Source organism: Zootoca vivipara, chromosome 17, assembly GCF_963506605.1.
Source record: "Zootoca vivipara chromosome 17, rZooViv1.1, whole genome shotgun sequence".
Taxonomy (NCBI): domain Eukaryota; kingdom Metazoa; phylum Chordata; class Lepidosauria; order Squamata; family Lacertidae; genus Zootoca; species Zootoca vivipara.
This window is the reverse complement of record NC_083292.1, coordinates 26,534,551-26,552,553: the sequence shown is the minus strand read 5'-3', so window position 1 is coordinate 26,552,553 and position 18,003 is coordinate 26,534,551. Positions and strand designations below refer to the sequence as shown.

At 48.7% G+C, this 18,003-nt stretch overlaps 1 protein-coding gene across 2 annotated transcripts in view; it reads right to left on the bottom strand.

Moving 5' to 3' along the window:
* Positions 1 to 1,391: 1,391 nt before the first annotated feature.
* ANKRD35 (ankyrin repeat domain 35) overlaps positions 1,392 to 18,003 on the bottom strand; it is a 31,340-nt gene continuing 14,728 nt past the window's right edge. For both annotated transcript variants that reach the window (XM_035099399.2, XM_035099400.2), the window contains exons 6-14: positions 16,769 to 16,839; positions 16,189 to 16,295; positions 15,790 to 15,974; positions 13,460 to 13,497; positions 7,691 to 10,051; positions 6,738 to 6,827; positions 5,167 to 5,232; positions 4,789 to 4,886; positions 1,392 to 3,339 (exon numbers count right to left, since the gene is read on the bottom strand). In XM_035099399.2, coding sequence (XP_034955290.2) covers positions 4,824 to 4,886; positions 5,167 to 5,232; positions 6,738 to 6,827; positions 7,691 to 10,051; positions 13,460 to 13,497; positions 15,790 to 15,974; positions 16,189 to 16,295; positions 16,769 to 16,839 — 2,981 coding nt within the window. In that variant the 3' untranslated portion in view covers positions 1,392 to 3,339; positions 4,789 to 4,823. The remainder of the gene's footprint in view (positions 3,340 to 4,788; positions 4,887 to 5,166; positions 5,233 to 6,737; positions 6,828 to 7,690; positions 10,052 to 13,459; positions 13,498 to 15,789; positions 15,975 to 16,188; positions 16,296 to 16,768; positions 16,840 to 18,003) is intronic.

Sequence of the window (18,003 nt, the reverse complement as noted above, 5' to 3'; positions counted from 1 at the left end):
GAAGAACTTCCTGACAGTAAGAGCTGTTCGGCAGTGGAATTTGCTACCAAGGAGTGTGGTGGAGTCTCCTTCTTTGGAGGTCTTTAAGCAGAGGCTTGACAGGCATATGTCAAGAATGCTTTGATGGTGTTTCCTGCTCGGCAGGGGGTTGGACTGGATGGCTCTTGTGGTCTCTTCCAACTCTACGATTCTATGGAGTAGCACCCTGAGTGCTTTATTATTATTTTTGCCCTGCGAAATTCTGGGAAGGCCATCAGCTTGAAAACTGGGCTATTTCTCTCTGTTCCCTAACTGGGTTGGCAACCAACTCTCCCACTCGCTCCACCCTTTCTCTATGGAAACAGGTTTTTTTGTCCCTGGCTTCCCATTGCATTGTGGGCCTATGCTGCTCTTGCTTAGTTAGCTTCGGAGGGGGAGGGGGACCCCTCCAAACACACGGGGGTCCATTTGGGGAACAGAAATGCAGAAAAAGGGGCGAGGGAGAGAGGAAAGGGTGGACCTGAGAGGGTTTCACTTTGCCAGACTCCCCTCTTCAAAACGGGTTATGCCGTTTGAGGGAATTTGCAAAACGAGAGACCGTTTCCCGCGGCTCCCAGTCCTCCCTTAATTTTTGCCATGCCAGAATGAAGCACATGTAGAGACACTCTGCTGGACGGCTGCCATATTTATCATGCAGCACGAAAAGGAATCTTGTGCAGGAATTACGCTACAACCAGCATGCATATTGTCATTGGGGAGAACTTGACTGCCATAAGATGTGGTGCCTATCGCTGACAGTTTGCCACAATAGTCGTAAGGACCCTCCATGGCCAGGAGCAGTGTACCTCTCAATGTATCACTGTTGCTGCTAGGGAGCAACAGTGTGCAGAGAGGCCGCTGTTGTCTTCATGTCCTGCATGTGGGCATCTGATCGGTTTCTGCTGAGGCGTCTGATTGGGCCCTGTTGGAAAGAGGGTGCTTTGCTGGATGAGCACCCACCTTGGTCTGATCCAGCAGCCAGGCTTTTGGGGCTCGTCCACATTTTCACTTGAACCATATTCTGATGGTGTCACATCCTGATTTATTCTCCCAGGTATGAAAGCGATTGCACCTTGCGGAAATTCAATCCCACCCGCTGCATTGAAGCTCGGTTAAGCAGATCTCTCTCCAGGCTTTCTACGCAACTGATAAGATCCGATTCAGCTCCAAAGATTTCATTTCCGCAAGGCAAAGCCACGGAACGATGAGAAAAGCTCTCAGACTGGGTGGGGGCAGTGATGGGATTAATTGGCACACAATATGATCAAAATATGAGTGAAGCAAAATTATGGACAAGCCCTTTGACATACTCAGAGAGGGTGACCCATGGGATAGACGTGTGGGGAGGAGGGAAGAGGGAAGAGGCAACAGACTGAAGGCATTTCTGCCAGGCACACATAATTTATTTGAGCTCTTTCCGCAGGACTCAATGCAATCTGCATTTTTCTTTTAAAGAAACAAAACTAAACACAAGCATGCAGGCTCTCTCACACAGTTGTTAAATACACAGTAGCACAGATCTTTTTTAAGATGAAGCAGCAGCAACCACCCATCTCTAGGAGATCCAAACAAGATTAAACAAATAATCCTTGGCAGAGGTCAGAGTGCATGGCCTTGGGGTACCTGCCAACGTTTTATGAAGGATGCATCTTTGCAAACTGTCCCAGCTGTGATCCTTGCAGAAGTGCTCAACTGCAGAAGTGCTCAACCGTTAACCTAAAAGGCACCCTCCCTTCAGAGGAGGGGGAAGCAGCTGCCCTAGACACTGGATGTGAGGCACTACTATGGATGGCAGAGATGGGCAGATCAGAGGCACGTGGGACCCAGTCCGCAATGGTGCATCCTCTCACGTAAGCCTTGCTGAAATGAACAGGAGTAGCACAAGTGCATTGCTCCCGTTCATTACAGCGGGCAGTTCTGGATCACCCAATAGGCAGACTAGGCTCATGGAGGAGAGGGTGATTGATGGCTCCTAGCCACAATGGTCCAAGGGCCGGAGGCAGCAACGCTTCTGAATACCAATTACTGGAAAGCTCTTGTGCTCAAATCCAGCTTGCAGGCTTCCCACAGGCATCAGGTGCTGGCCACTGTGAGAACAGGATGCTGGACTAGATGGGCCCTTGGCCTGATCCGCTGAAGGCTCCTCTCATGTTCACTCTGCCAGAGACCCCAGGCACAGGTTACAGTGTCAGACGACTAGGACCCGAGTTCAAATCCACACTCTGGGTGAAGCCCTCTGGGTGCCCTTAACCTCCATTACACACTTGTCTTCCCCAATTTTTCTGCTCTCTTTTTGTTTCTGATCTCTACCTAGAGTCAGGGGGTGTCCTACTAACATTGATCAATTTTTATTTTTAAAAAACATTTTCTTTTTACGGTTTATAGCATGATTTTTATTTTAAACCAGGGGTGGCCAACTCCCAAGAGACTGATCTACTCACAGAGTTAAAAACTGGCAGTGATCTAACCCCCCCCCCTTTAGGAAGTAGGAAGGCCCATTTGGGGGGGGGTCAAAGTTGTTGAGTTTTTTCAGGGAGGAGGTAAAATGTTTGAGCTTTTTTTTAGGGGAGCCACAGTTGTTCAGCTTCTTTGGAGGGAGCCAATAATCTACCAGTGATCTACCGCAGACGTCCAGTGATCTACCGGTAGATCACGATCTACCTGTTGGACGTGCCTGTTTTAAATAATATGCGGGAGAGGGCACCATACTCTGTCCGTTGCTTGCGGCCTCTAAAGGTCTTAATCTGGCCCTGTATGTTGGGTCTTGACCCCAGGGGGTGGACCGGGGCCCACTGTCAACTGTGTGGTTGGAGGGGGCATCTCGCCATCTCTGGCACCAAAATGCCTTGAGGCGAAGGCCCATCGCCCTGGAATAAGATGGGGCTGTTTCTTTATTCTCTTCCCTTATAGTCTCTCTTTTACCACCGTTGTTCACTCTCCTTTCTGTTCACCAGCCCAGTCCAAATTACCAATTCTATAATAATAATTTAAAAAGAAAATTTTCAGGGGGGGAGAGACAGAGGAAGATATAAGACTATTTTACATACAAAAATTCCCAGCACAGCACACGGGTGGGAATCACGGTATGGGATCTTTGCTCCCTAGCACATAGATTTGCCACTTGGACAACTCCGGAAATCAAAACTGACTTCTGGGAAGAGGGTGTGTGTGTGTGTGTAGGTGTGTGTGTGTGTGTGTGTGTGTGTGTGTGTGTGTGTGTGTGTGTGTGTGAACCGGTGTCTTGATGCCAGAAAGGTGCAGGAACCACAGGCCAGGATTCTTCTTGCCCTCCTGGTATTAGCCTCTGCCATGGAACGGAACCTGGAATGAGAAAATGATTTGAACGCTGTGTATAGAACCAAACATTGAAAATGTTACAGAGCGCCTGAAAACGCCATCTTGGTAGTCACGATAACCCCAGGACTAATTGTTCATTGCTGCAAGAATGAGCTCACTTGTGTTAATCTGCTTTGAAGCCTTCGTTTGGGTTCAATTAGTTGGGAGAGGATAGGCTTCTTACAAGCCGCCTGCCAGCTACTCCCTTATCTGAGATATGGATGAGAGAGTTGGGAAGGGGCCTCTGAGCCACGGGTGCATTAATTGGGCTACTGATGCCGGCCTACGTAGTTTGCTTGGTATGTAAGTAATGCTTAACATATTAGCACTTGGCAGGCAAGTCATGACGACCTCTCGCTGCTGTGGTGTCCAACTCGCGTCTGTAATGGCAGCGAGGCTTTGCAGGTTGTGTTGTTAAGATGACACCTTAAAGGGCGCTTTTGACGTCCTTTGGTATCCCTGCACCAAGCCACTTTGGGCCTGCGGATCAGCATAATCGACATAGGATTCATGAGCTTTGCCACAGAGCTGTCTCACCTCTTGGGGGCAGCACTTGCTTGCACGTCCCGATCTTCATTTTGGAATCGATTCCTAACCCAATGCAACAAGAAATCTGCTTGAGTGCATGGGAAGGAAATGAACTTTAGATGGGCTCAGGGCTGTCTTAAGCATATGTGGCACTGGAGTGCAAAGATCCACCCGGCACGCCCCACCCCCAGGTTGCCCAGTCCCAGGTGCACAGGAGGGCGGAGCATCTTGCTGGCTCGGTCGCCCCCGAACTCACGGCGCAGAGCCTCCCGCAGCAGAAGAACCCGCCGCAGCGCTCCAATCGACAGGCAGGCTCTTCCCCGGACTCAACTCTCGGGCCCCGGACTCTCTGCCTGGCGCCCGGGTGCCCCACACCCCTAGTGTCTATGGGAAAGATGGCCCTGGATGGGGTCAGAATTCTGAGTGCTCTGAGCACATTTCTTTGGGTGTGCAAAATAGCTTCCCCCCACCTCTCTTTTTGACTAGGTCTGGGAACTTTGATGGTTGTTGGCTTCTACAAGCCACCAGAGTATTACTATTACTTTTACTGTTACTATTACAGTCATGCCTCATGCTACGTCCGCTTCAGGATGTGTCTTTTCGGGATACAGACGAGCCAAACCCGGAAGTCCCGGAACGGGTTACTTCTGGGTTCGGCGTGCCCGTGACCTGCATGCTAAATCGCACTTTGCACATGCGCAGAAGCAATGAATTATGTCACACGCCTGTGCAGACGCAGCGCTCAGGATGCGACCTTTTCAGGTTGTGAACAGGCCTCTGGAACAGATCCCGTTCGCAACCAGAGGTACCACTGTATTACTGTTGTTGCTATTTTTTTTTAATTGTATTGAATCCAAAGGTCACAGAGCAGTTCACAACCAAAAAAATACATAACAACAATCTCACATGAAGGGAAAGTGGGAGGCCTGGAAATTTGCCAGTCAACCATCGTTTGTCCTCAGGATCCGCAGCAGCATCGCATGGACTTCCTCGTCCATGAAACCCTGAATTGGAGAAATACCACACATCAGACCCTGGGAAAATTCACCAGCATTTTAGCTGAAATTTCTCCCCATAGTCACTTTTCTGTATTTATTTACTGTATTTTATTGCATTTGTAGCCCATCTTTTTCTCCAGGGAGCTCCAGGTGGCACACTTGGTGTGTGTCCCCCCCCCATTTTATCCTCACAACAACCCTGTGAGGTAGATTCAGCTGAGGAGCAGTGGCTCAGCTCAAGGTCACCCAAGGCTTAGGGAGACAAACATGTCTCTGAAATGCTTACTTGGGCTGCGTTGAGCAGGTGTGTTCTGTAGATGGCCACAATCTCTTGGTGGTTCTTCTGGACAACCTGAAATACAAATGAGTAAGCCAGTGAATTACAAATGAGCATGCTTTTGAATTCTGGTGCTGGAGGAGACTCTTGAGAGTCCCATGGACTGTGAGAAGATCAAACCTATCCATTCTGAAGGAAATCAGCCCTGAGTGCTCACTGGAAGGACAGATCCTGAAGCTGAGGCTCCAATACTTTGGCCACCTCATGAGAAGAGAAGACTCCCTGGAAAAGAGCCTGATGTTGGGAAAGATTGAGGGCGCAAGGAGAAGGAGACGACAGAGGACGAGATGGTTGGACAGTGTTCTTGTAGGCACCAACATGAGTTTGACCAAGCTGCGGGAGGCAGTGGAAGACAGGAGTGTCTGACATGCTCTGGTCCATGGGGTCACGAAGAGTCGGATACGACTGAACGACTAAACAACAACAAGCCAGTGAAATGAAGTCCACAGACATTCTCCTGGCAGAAAAATGGTGGGGGACTTCAGGTGCAGGTTGCACAACAGCCTAACCTACCTCACAGGGTTGTCAGTGGATTAAATGAGGGGAGAACCATGTATGCCACCTTAAGCTACTTGGTGGGAAAGGTCAACTATAAAAGTAATAAATCAATAACAGCAGGGGACATGGGATGGGACAAGAAAGGAGGAGGAAGAAAAGTGGTTGTTTAAAACAATGGGAGAGGTCTGAATAGATTGGGGAGGGAAGAACATGGAGGATCTGTGGGTTTTTTAAATTTTATTTTAAGAAAGTCTTAACAAGGAGAAATAGTGGAGGTGGGTAGAATACAGCAAACCGTTTCTCAACTCCCTTTTCGCTGTACAGTGGTACCTCGGTTTATGAACACAATTGGTTCTGGAAGTCTGTTCATAAACTGAAGCGTTCATAAACTGAAGCGAACTTTCCCATTGAAAGTAATGGAAAGTGGATTAATCTGTTCCAGATGGGTCCGCAGCGTTCGTAAACCGAAAATTCGTAAACCGAGGTGTTCTTAAACCGAGGTTCCACTGTACTCAAACCTTGTTTTAACCCACCACTTTATTCCTCTCAGTGTAACCTCCGGTTTGCTCTGCTCAAACCTTTGCCGTTATTTAAAACAGGCATCCCTAAACTTCGGCCCTCCAGATGTTTTGTACTGTAATTCCCGTCATCCCTGACCACTGGTTCTCTTAGCTAGGGATCATGGGAGTTGTAGGCCAAAACATCTGGAGGGCTGCAGTTTGGGGATGCCTGATTTAAAACTACCATTTCCCCCCTCTCAGTATACCTCCATCTCTGCTCAACACAAACCTGAACCTTGGTCTCTCCTAGTCCTCATTTAATCCCCACAACAATCATGTGAGGTAGGTTAGGCTGAGAGGTAATGACCAGCTCAAGGTCACCCAGTGAGCTTCATAGCTGAGTGGGGATTCAAACCCTGGTCTCCCAGGTCCTAGTCCAACACTACTCCAGTGCATTATAGATAGATAGGTAGCAGTCTCTATAAACTGAAATAATTGGGGGGGGGGACCCCCATGGCTCACTTCATTCTGCAGCTGGAGGCGGGCTCGTTCGCTGCGCAGATTAAGAACTTCGCTCGAAAGCTTCTCCGTTTCCTTCAGCAACTTCCTGATCTGAGGGGATATGATAAAACAGGTGGCATCCAAGTGAAATCTATTGCAGGGAATCCCTGAGCAGACTCCTCAGTCTTAGTCTTCCCATCTATAGAATGGGGTAATAACATGGTAAGGGGGGGTTGGACTAGATGACCCTTGGATCCCTTCCAACTCTACGATTCTATGACCTTACCAACAGGGCCACCAGTGCAGACTGGTCAAAGTTAATGGTAGATTTCTAATGATGCTAACAATAATATTTGTTCCCCTAAGATGGCCCTTGCAATTCAGACAGACCCAGTAATGTCAGGGGTTCCAGTGAGGGAAATGGCCGTCTGGTGTTAATGGAGAGAGAGTTTATTGGCTGCATTCAGACAGGGAAGCTTTGCAAAGGTGCAGTGTGATGAACTGACAACCACAGTTTGCAATCCTCCTATGCACAGATCTTTTCTAATTCTCCTCTTGCTCCTTTGATCTTGACAAATTTACTGGTTCTGCTAAAAATATGATCAATCTCGATTCTCACATACATTACATTCATTCTTAAAAGCATAAAAACTCAGCTGTTATCGGGCACCTCGTACCCTTGAACTGTGCTAGCCAGTCATGATAGGAACAGCTGTTTCAAAATCTGGGCTTTGATATATTTTTGAGATATAACCTTATTTACGTGTTTTCATAAATTTACAAGAACTGCTGCCTGAGATTGGATTTCCCCCCTCTTCCCTCCCTGTCCCTTCCTCTTGCATTGCACGGGCAGGGACTGCCTTGTTTTAACTGATTCTACATTAGCCACGTTGGGAGCCCTTTTGGACACAAATAATCAAGGCATAAGGCCAAAAGAGGTTAGCTGCCCCAGCCCTCGAAATTTCCCCTCCTACCTTCCCTTCTCTGTCCTGGCAGGTCCTGGCCAGCTCTTCCATCTTCCTATTCATCTTCTCCATCGCGCTTTCCATCATCTGGGACTTCCCTCTCAGCTCTTCCACCTCCTCCTCATGCTCAACAGCCTCAGCGATGAGCTCCTCATTCTTCTGCCTTTCGGAAGCAAGGTCTTCCTTGTGGCGGGAGCATTCCCCGCTCGCTTCCTCGTATTTCTCCTGAAGGGCAGCCAACTCCTCTCCCAGGGCTTGCGCTCTGACGGACAGCATGCCACGGACTTTCTCGTGCTTCCTGAGGGCCTCCTCTTCCTCCTGGCGCAGTTCGGCCATCTTGGTGACGAGGCGATCGAGCACCTCCTTCAGCTGGGCGGCCTCCTTGCCTCTTCCTCCCAGGGAGACCTGGATGGCTTCTAACACCCCTTTCAGCTCTTGCAGGCCTTCCTCCAGCTCGCTCATCCGCTGCCTGACCTTCCAGTTGTCTCCGATGGCATCTGAGGCCTCGGAGGAGCCTTCCCGCCAGGCCCTGTCCTCCGCCATGGACAAGTCAAGGCCGTTGTGGTTGGCAAGGAGGCTGCGGTCCACCTCGAGGGCATGGCTCTCCTCCTCCATCTCGGACACCAGCTGCAAGGCCTCGTTCTGCTTCTTCACCACATTGTCCAGCTTCCAGTGCAGCTCCTTCAAGATGCAGCTGTCGAGGTTCTCTGGCCTCAATTGCCCAGCCTCTTTGGACATTTGCCTCAGGAAGGTGTCCCTCACAGATACCATCTCCTTCCTCTGGGCCTCCAGCCTCAGGCGCAGCTTCCTCGACTCCTCGCTCTCAGCCGAGAGCTGCTGGTTCAGAGAGTCCACCGTCTGCTTCAGCTCTTCCACCAAGCTCCCTGGTGCCTCTGCCTCGGCGGGTCCATCTTTCGGAGAGCACAAACCCTTCAGCTGCTCCTGGAGCTTCTCTCTCTCCCTGCTCAGCTCTGCCAGCTCCTTCACGAGGCTGCCGTTGTTCTGCTTGAGGTCCCACACCTCCTTCTCCAGGTCGGAGCTCTTCCTGCAGGGGCGGGCCTTGTTTTCTGCCACCTCAGGCTTTGGCCTGAGCTTGACCTGCCCGGAAGAGCCCTCAGGGAGCTGGCTCTTGCCTTTCCCGGCTTTTCCGAGTTCCTCAGGGGGTTTGGTATCACCCACGGGCAGCTTCTCCTCATCCTCCATGATACCATTCTCTTCTTTTCTGTGATACCCGTTCCTGTTGGCCACAACTCTGGACCCGGAGGCCAAGATGGCTTCCCGGAGAGGCCTGGCTTTCTCCAGGAGAGCAGAGTTCACCTGCTCCAACTTAGTCAGGGCGCCTTCCAGACCCACCACAATCTTCTTCCAGGCAGACACACTCCTCTTGACGGCCCCCGATGGCACCGCTTGAAACTGCAGCTTGCTCCTGAGGGCCTCCTCTGCCTCCCGCTTCAGGGCCTCGTTCTCGGAAGCCACCTCAGCATTCTCCCTCTGCGCTCTGGAATATTCCTCCTCCATCTCTGTGAGGAACTGGGACAGCTTCTCCCCGGGGGGGAGCCCACTCTCTTGCTTCTCCAGCTTCTCACACTCTCCCAGGTGCTTTGCCAGCAGCCCACGCAACTGCTGGTTCTCACCTTCCAGCTCCAGCGCACGGGCCTCTAGCTCCTTCAGCGTCCCGCTGTGGGCCTTCTTCTTTGCCTCATAGACGCTGATCACGGCCCTCATGTTCTCCATGTGTCCCTCCATCTCCTGCACCCTCCTTGCAGCACTCTCTTTTTCCTGGAGGGCTGCCACAATTTCGTCCCGGAGGCGCTTCAGCTCCTCATCGTGGCGTTTCCGTTCTTCGGCCTCCTCCTCGCCAGGCCATAGGACTTTCTCCTCCTGAGCCATAGGGGCCTTCGGCTCCTCTTTTCCTGCTTCTTGCACAGCTGCCATTTTGGCTTTCTCTTTCTGAAGCTTCTCTTCCTCCTGCTGCTGCTGCTTCCTCCTCTTCTTCAGCTCTTGCACTTGCGCGGCCAAGAGGTTGAGGTAGTAATCTTCTTCCGTGGCATCGCGGCTGTACCGTTGGCTCAGCTCCTGACAGCCCTGGCTCCCTCCGCCACCCTCAGGAAGGAGCTGGTTGATCTCCTGCACCTGGTCCCAGACCCTTTCCTTCGTCACTTTGCACCCTTCCAAGAGGGTGTCGCATTCTTTCCTTTTCTGGTCCAACTGCAGTTCCAGCTGGATTACTTTCATCTTCTCATCTCGGTACCTGCTCCTCCACTCCTTCAACTCAGGATCCTCCTCTTCTTCATCATCGCTTTGGTCCCCGACTTCACTCTGGAGATTCAGGCTGCTCACATCAGTCTCTCTCCCACTCTCAGATGGAACCTGGAGACACAACCCAAACCAATGCATGAGCTAACTGAGAGGAAGAAGGTTTTGACCCATCTCAACAAGTACACATGGCTGCAAGACAGGGGGGTGTTGGTTTCAGTACCATGGATAGCTCCTTCCTCAGAGATGTGCCCCCAGGAAGAAGCTGTCTGTGGTACTGAATTCACCAGCCAGTGGTCGGTGAGGCCAAAGACACAACTGAGCAGATAAATTAAGGTAAATTTTACCTTTGTGCAGTTGGGCTAGTTTGTATTCTCCCTCCAGACAAGTAAGAGGCATTCATAGAATCATACAATTGTAGGGTTGGAAGGAACCCTGAGGGACATCTAGTTCAATGCCATGCAATGCAGGAATCTCAACTAAAGCATCCATAACAAATGGCCATCACTAATAATAATAATAATAGGGTGGGTTCCAGCAATTAAAGCACAATATTAAAAAGAGTTTAAAACAACTTACAAATGCAGAAAAAAATGTGGGTTTTAAAATATATACATTTCAAGTGTCGAAGGCCAGGGTAAAGAAATATGTCTTCAGCATTCGATGAAAACTGTATAATGAAAGTGCCAGACACACCTCGGGGGGGGGGAGTTCTACAACTTAGGGGCCATCACAGGGAAGGCCCTCTCCCAGGCTGCCACTACCGCAAGCTTTTGAGGGTGGTAGAACAACCAAGCCAACTCCCTCTGTCAGTCTTAAGACCTGATAGGTTCTGCAGGAGAAAAGGCTCCCTTTCAGGTATTTGGAAATGCCCTCCCATCAGATGTCAAGGAAATAAACAACTATCTGACTTTTAGAAGGCATCTGAATGGAGCCCTATTTGGGAAGTTTTTAATGACTTAATGTATTTTTAATATTTTGTTGGAAGCCACCCATAGTGGCTGAGGAAACCCAGCCAGATGGGCAGGGTATAAATAAATTTTATTACTGGCTTCCGGATTCAGCGCCAGCGCCGATCGGCGGGGTTTCGTCTCGTCTCCGAGACGGCCCGTCCCTGCTAGGAGTGGGGAGGGCAGCGAGAGCGACGCTGTGCCCCTTAGAACCTCGGGAAGGGCGTCCCGGGGGCTAATTTGCTCGGCACAGCCCCAATCCGGACTCCCCAACCCTTCGGCTAGCTCTAATAAGAGCTCCGGAGCGAGGAGGGTAGAAGTCGCGGGGGCCATTTTGAGCGGCAACGTTATTCTAGCAGGGAGAAGCTTCAAGCCGAAGGCGGAGAGCGCTGGATTCTTCCGAAAATAAAACGATTGGAAACAAGACTGTAAGTAACCTCACGATTTGGATTATAAAACAATTTGGATCTGGGAGAGAGGGGAGAAAAGAGGAAGCCACCCCCCCCCCCGGCAATAAAAGAGACAGTAAATAGAAACCCGAAGCCGTAAACAGAAGATTTGCAACTCAAAAGGATCCCTCAAAGGCATCAAAGAGAATCTCCCCTTTGATGCAGTGTGAAAGGGGAGAGAGACTGTGGTTTTGAGTGCCCTGCAGCAAGAGGTAATGACTAAGAAAAACCTTTCTTTTCCTCGGGAGTCGGCAGCCCAGACAACCCAGTGAGTTGATCAGGATTTATAAGTCAATTTTTATTTCACTTTGTACTTCTGGACTTTGTGGAATTTCTTTTTGGGTTTAAATGTCTGTGAAATGTGAGTTCGAACTTTATTGTTAATAAGACTTGAAGAATGCAGCCAGTTTGTTAAAATGGAGTCGAGATTGTTAATAAGACTTGAAGAATGCAGCCAGTTTGTTAAAATGGAGTCGAGAAAATAAACTGTGATCATACTCCACCCCACGTGACAAGTTTTGACCTTGGCAGGATTGAACTATGTCAACAAAAAAGTGTTCCCCTGAGTTCCAGCGGTCTGTTTTGACCTTAATGTGGGAAACAAGAATAGAACTATGTCAAGAGGAGATACGACGGCAAGAGTTACAGCAACAATTTCAGATGGTGATGGCAGAATATGATTTTTTAGAAGATGAAGCTTTTGACACTGAAAAAGATGAATGTGAGAATGACAATGATGGTGACTGTGATTTGGAAGGAAAAGATGAAGATGAGGACTGTGATGATTCAACACAAAATGAAACACACCACGGAAAAAATGATGACTTTACCCTACAAAAAGTTGGATGGAGTGCCCTGCCTTTGAGGAGGGCACGATTGGTATTACTGGAACTCCAGAACGCCCACAGGGAAGAAGGAAAAAATATGCAGAGAAGAAAAGAAATTCAGGGGTCTTGTATGGTGGCCTGGATGGTAAAAGACTGTAAACAGGGGGTGGGGTGAAGGGAAAGTGATGTTGTGATCATAAGGATGGATTAACAGGTTTATAACTGGTCTGCTGATTATGGAATTTGCTGGATTGGGAGGGTGGAGCCGGTAATCGGGGATGTAAGGTTAAATTGAGAATAGTTATAGTTTTAAAAGTGAATGGATTTTGGAAAAATGTGAAAATATGGAGGCTTATAGAGGGAGTAAAAATTAGGCACGGGAAGATAAAATGGGAGTTTGATTTTTCGGTGATTTGAATATTAGATGAAAATGTTAACAATTGATTTATAAGTTGTATAAGATACAAAGGTGTATTTTTATAAAGTAAGAAACTGTTGCAGATGATAAAAAAGGGATGAAAACCGGGGAAGGGGGGGAGGGGAAGCCCACAAAATATGGTTTTACAATTATGAATGTAAGAATTTTTTTTCTGTTTTGTATTGTTTTTTTCTCTTTTTTTGCCCTTTCTTTTTTCTCTTTTTTCCTATTTCTATTTTTTTCTTTTTTTTCGGTATGACAATAGATGGTTGGATGGATGGCCTCCTGCGTACTGCCCTGGTTTGCTGGAGCTCCCTGGTGGCAGGGGGGGGCTTTGGGGTCAGGGGAGGGGGAGGAGGACAGAAATCCAAGCATAAAATGGACCATCTCGGACTGTTCACATACATGGGATACTTCTGTGGCAGGGGAGGACCCATGTGGGTGGGTAGGAAGGAGGTGGAAAAGGTGTTTATGTATGTACCGTTTTTTGTATTCTGTAAAATTAATAAAAAGTATGTTGAAAAAATAAATAAATAAATAAATTTTATTACTATTATTATTATTATTATTATTATTAGGGACCTGTGTCATTTAGGGCTTTAAACACTAACGTAACCACCTTGAACAGGGCTTGGAATCAAACTGGCAACCAGATTTTTAAAACAGGAGTTAAAGGAGATCTAAATGGAAACCTGGCCAATAATGTGACTGCAGCATTTTCATAGCTGCCAAGTTTTCCCTTTTCTCGTGAGGAAGCCTATTCAGCATAAGGGGATTTCCCTTAAAAAAAGGGAGAACTTGGCAGCTATGCATTTTGGACCAGTTGAAGTTTCCAAGTCGTCTTTTCCAGGAAAAACAAATGAGCACCCCTTTCTTACCTGTGAACCAGTCTCTGATGAATAATCGAATCCTAGTTCTGTGGAAGTTGAGAAAAAAAGAGGATTTGAGCGGAATGATATTCCGGAAGCGCATATCCCCAAAGCACTTTGTTTGCCTACCTCTGCCCTGAATTCCTTCTATCCAGGTCACAAGATAGGACTCAGATACTGCTAAGCAACAAGAAAGCGGAATGAGTAAAAAAAGGTTATTGCTCTTGGACAGTTAACCACATTACAACGAATGCTACTGGTCGTGTGAGTTGGACCGCCTTGATCATTGTGAATGAGTGGTCAAGGTCAGGGTTGGGGAACGTCTTTGAGCCCGAGGGCCACATGCTCTTCTGAGCAGCCTTCTGAGGGCCACATGCCAGAAGCGGGCAAAAGAATGAATGTGCCTTTACTTTGTACAGTAGGCTGGTTTGTACACCCCACTCTCTATCCTCCGTCCAGATAAGTAAGATACGTTTTATCAGAATTTAAGGACAAATTCCTGCCAGACAGAAGTACAATCGGAAGCAAGGCTGTTGAGGGGTGCAGATAGAGGTCAGATAGAGAGGCCTAGTTGTGCCTCCTGCCTTGAGACTTAGGGGCCCCACACTTTCAATTATCAGATGAAGCCATTTGGGGTGCAGGGACCCTTTGTGGAGAGCGAGGTGCTGGAAATGTGGTTTTGCTCACTGCAGTGGGAATGCCTTTTTCCCTCCACTTATGCTCTACTTCTCATTTTCCAAATAAAACAGATATTGGCGCTTCCTCTGCCAAAGAAAACAGGGATCTCCTTAGCGCACCTGATCCCAGTGGAGCCCCACTTGCAAAGGAACATTCTAAGGCTCACTCTAAGCTCCTGGCTGTGGCCACGTCCATACCTGCCACACACCCGGCATCATATGGGACATCAGGTGTGGGGGGGGGCAAGTGGGCGTGGTTTGTGGTGAATGACCTCACAAGTCAAACAGAGACTCTTGCCGGGCTGAATTGACCCGAATTTCCCTTCCTGTACTCTAAGGAACCCTGCTACCCCCAAGAATAGTGGAAGAAGCTGTCCTGTCACCTGTGTTGAATTAAGATCCAACCACCTGTCTGGCTGGCTTCAGTAGATAACAGGAGACACCATATTGTCCACTGGTTAAGAAGCAACATGTTTTGGACCAGCCTTGGAACACCCAGGAGCTCGGGAGGCGCAGATCTGGACGCTGGGCAGGGGGCGATTGGGTTGTCTAGAGAAGGTCCTACCTCAATGTCCTTGAATGCCCCGAATGTGTTAGCAGGCCCTCCTGATGTGATTCTGCCACCAGGAAAGCTCTCCTTGACCCCAGAGAGGTGTCCGAGGTGACATCAGATAGATAGGTGACTGTATCGCCTCCGCCTCCAAGAACATGGCAACAGTTGTACTCATGCAAGGAGATCTTGCCTCCTTGCAGGAGCGTCCACTTTCTTGCTCGATCACATGCCTAGGGATGACCACCGTGCGCATGACTGTACCTGCTCCACTGTTCAAAAGGGGCACTTGGGGGTTTGGAGCATGTCAAGTGTTGGGAGAATGTCTTAGTTTGCACCTAGCCATATGCCTTAGAACAGGGTCCCCAAACTAAGGCCTGGGGGCCGAATGCGGCCCAATCGCCTTCTCAGTCTGGCCCACGGACGGTCCGGGAATCAGTGTGTTTTTACATGAGTAGAATGTGTCCTTTTATTTAAAATACATCTCTGGGTTATTTGTGGAACCTACCTGGTGTTTTTACATGAGTAGAATGTGTCCTTTTATTTAAAATGCATCTCTGGGTTATTTGTGGGGCATAGGAATTCGTTCAGATTTTTTTCCAAAATATAGTCCGGCCCCCCACAAGGTCTGAGGGACAGTGGACCGGCCCCCTGCGAAAAAAGTTTGCTGACCCCTGCGGCTTAGAACTCTGCTCTGAACTTCTCCACCAGCATGGTGTGGTGGTTAGAGACAAGGACTTTGGGAGACCTGAGTTCAAATTCCCACTCGGCCACGAAGCTCACTGAGTGACCTCAGGTCAGTTGGTGCCTCTCAGCCTGACCTATCTGGCAGGGCTGTTGTGGGAATTAAATAAAGACTAAGGCCCGGGACAGACCAGGGTTCAAGTGCCCCCCCCACTTGGCCTTTGTGCCTGGTGACATTTGTCCCTCAGCCTCACCTACCTCGCAGGGTTGTTCTGTGGATTAAATGAGGATGGGGAGAACCATCTAAATAAATATAACCTACACAATCTATGTCTGGGCATTATAGTGATTTTGGAACCAAGTCTTTGGCAATAACCCAGCTGAGAGTCTGAGAAGCCAGGATACTGGCCAGCCAGCCGCTCTCTTACCTCTTTTCTTCCACTTCTTCAGGGCAGTCCGGACCAGCCGCCTCAGTTTGCGATTCTTGGCCTGCGTGGCGTAGTAGAGGGAGTCGTGGCCTGTCTTGTCAAGAAGCGTCACATTGGCCTCATTCTGCAGAAGCAGCTCAGCTGACTCGGTGCTTCCACTTTCACAGGCAAGGATGAGAGCCGTCCTGTGCAGGAGCAGAGGAGAGAAAGATAGGTAGTGTGGTGCAGTGGTTAGAGTGAAGAAGTAGGGCCTGGGACTTTCTGAACTCCTGGGGATGGGGGGGAAATGAAGGTGGAACAGAGAAAGTATGAACAGGAGATTTGTTGTTGCTGCTGTTCATGACATAAGAGTCGCTAATCTCCATGAGATGGCCAGTGTCGAAGCCTCCAGAGACTCACTTTCCGTCTTTATCAATGAGGTCAACCTTGGCCCCTCTCTGCAGCAACTGGGAGCAGATGGCAGGCTGGTTCCCCTGGGCAGCAATCATCAAAGGCGTCCGTCCATTCTGGAGAAAAAGCATGGAGAAAAGAAAGAAGATGCTTGGAACCTTGCTTTGTGGTGAGAAGGCATTTAAAATTAAGAATAGGAATAGCTATAACTATACAGTATATAACTTCCAGCTGTTCAATAGAGGGGCAGCTGGTTCTGGAAGGACCACTCCCCCCCAATAAACTATCAACAGCACTTTAATTCACACTGGCCCTATAAGCTCCGTACCAGATGTCAAGATTCTAGCCCTCAGTGGGTAAAGGACCAGCAGCAACTTCCGCAGTCCAGCCTGGCAGCACTGCAGGGCTGTTGTGTTGCAGCTGGGCAAGGAAAAGGGCAGGAGAGGCTTTTCTTGAGTGTCGGCCGCCCCCCCCCCCCGCCCTTCATCACACTCCTATGACTCATAGCTGCACTGAGTCCGATACTACTGTGGATCCATCGCCCCCAAATGTTATTTTGATACAACAAGCAGAGCCTGTTGAGACGTACATTATCCATGACGTCCAGGAAGGCCTCTTGATCACACAGGAGCAGCACGCTGGAAGCACACCCGGAGATGGCTGTTAGCGGGGGTGATTTTATGGGGAAAAAGCAAGGGTTAAAACTGAAGACTTTTTACACCATACGCATAGTAATGTATACATGCAAACAACATACATATTTCTATAGCAGTTTTCTCCCTGGCCAGCTAGCACTCTCCATAATATAAACAATGCATCATACTTGTTTTTAAAATCTGAGAAATGCCTATTTCTTTAGATTCGGCACTGGTGACTTTTAGGATTGGAGGGCTGCAATGCGCTTTATGTGGGGCTTGACCTGGAAGCAGCAGTCAGTGCAGAATGCTGCAGCGCGGTTGCGAGACGCTGTCTGCATGCAGCACTCCTGCTCACAGCGCTGCATTGGCTGCAGATTTATTACAGGGCCAAGTTCAAGATGTTACTATTAACATATTAACACTTAACAGCTTGGGGCCAGTTTACTTGCAGGATCAGCTTATCCCACTCGACCGCTTCGATCTGTGGAACTGCCACATAGCATCCATTCCACATTTGTGAGAAATTTGGGCTTTTAGCGTGGCAGCACTCGCACTTTGGAACTCCCTGCCTGATAACATCGGGCAGCCACCTTCACTGTACTCTTTTCAGCACCTGCTGCAAATATTTTTGTTTAGGGAAGCCTGGGCTTATTCACACTTACCTTTTGCCTTGCTCTTTTCAGGCAGAGGTCTGTGCATTAAAGCTCTGTGTCTGTGGTTTTTGCTTTGTTTTCTCCCAGCGCCATTTCCGCTCTTTAAAGCTGAATTAGAGCAAATGGCTATTCAGATTTTCTGTGGATTGCTGCTTGCTCCGACTGAGCTTCAAAGAGCGGGTTTTCATGAGGAAAGCTCCAGAACACACACACACAAAAAAAACCAAAAAACCACGGTGCTTAGAAAGAGATCTTTAAAGCACAGACTGCCTGGAAAGAGTGGGCGAAAGAGTGGGGAAGCCCACTGATGTGTTTTAATTTTGATTGAAGCAAGTGCTTCACTACATGATGGCAAAAGTTTAATGGAGACCTGTCTCTTGCAAAAGGCCTGAGCTATTATTTGATGAAAGATCAACCTTAGCACAGGAAGTCTCCCACACTGGGAAGGATCCCAGGTTTCCTATGGGGTCTGGCTCAAGGATTTGATTATTGATTCAAATGCTACTACCCTAGGTGACCTCCATCCACTTTGA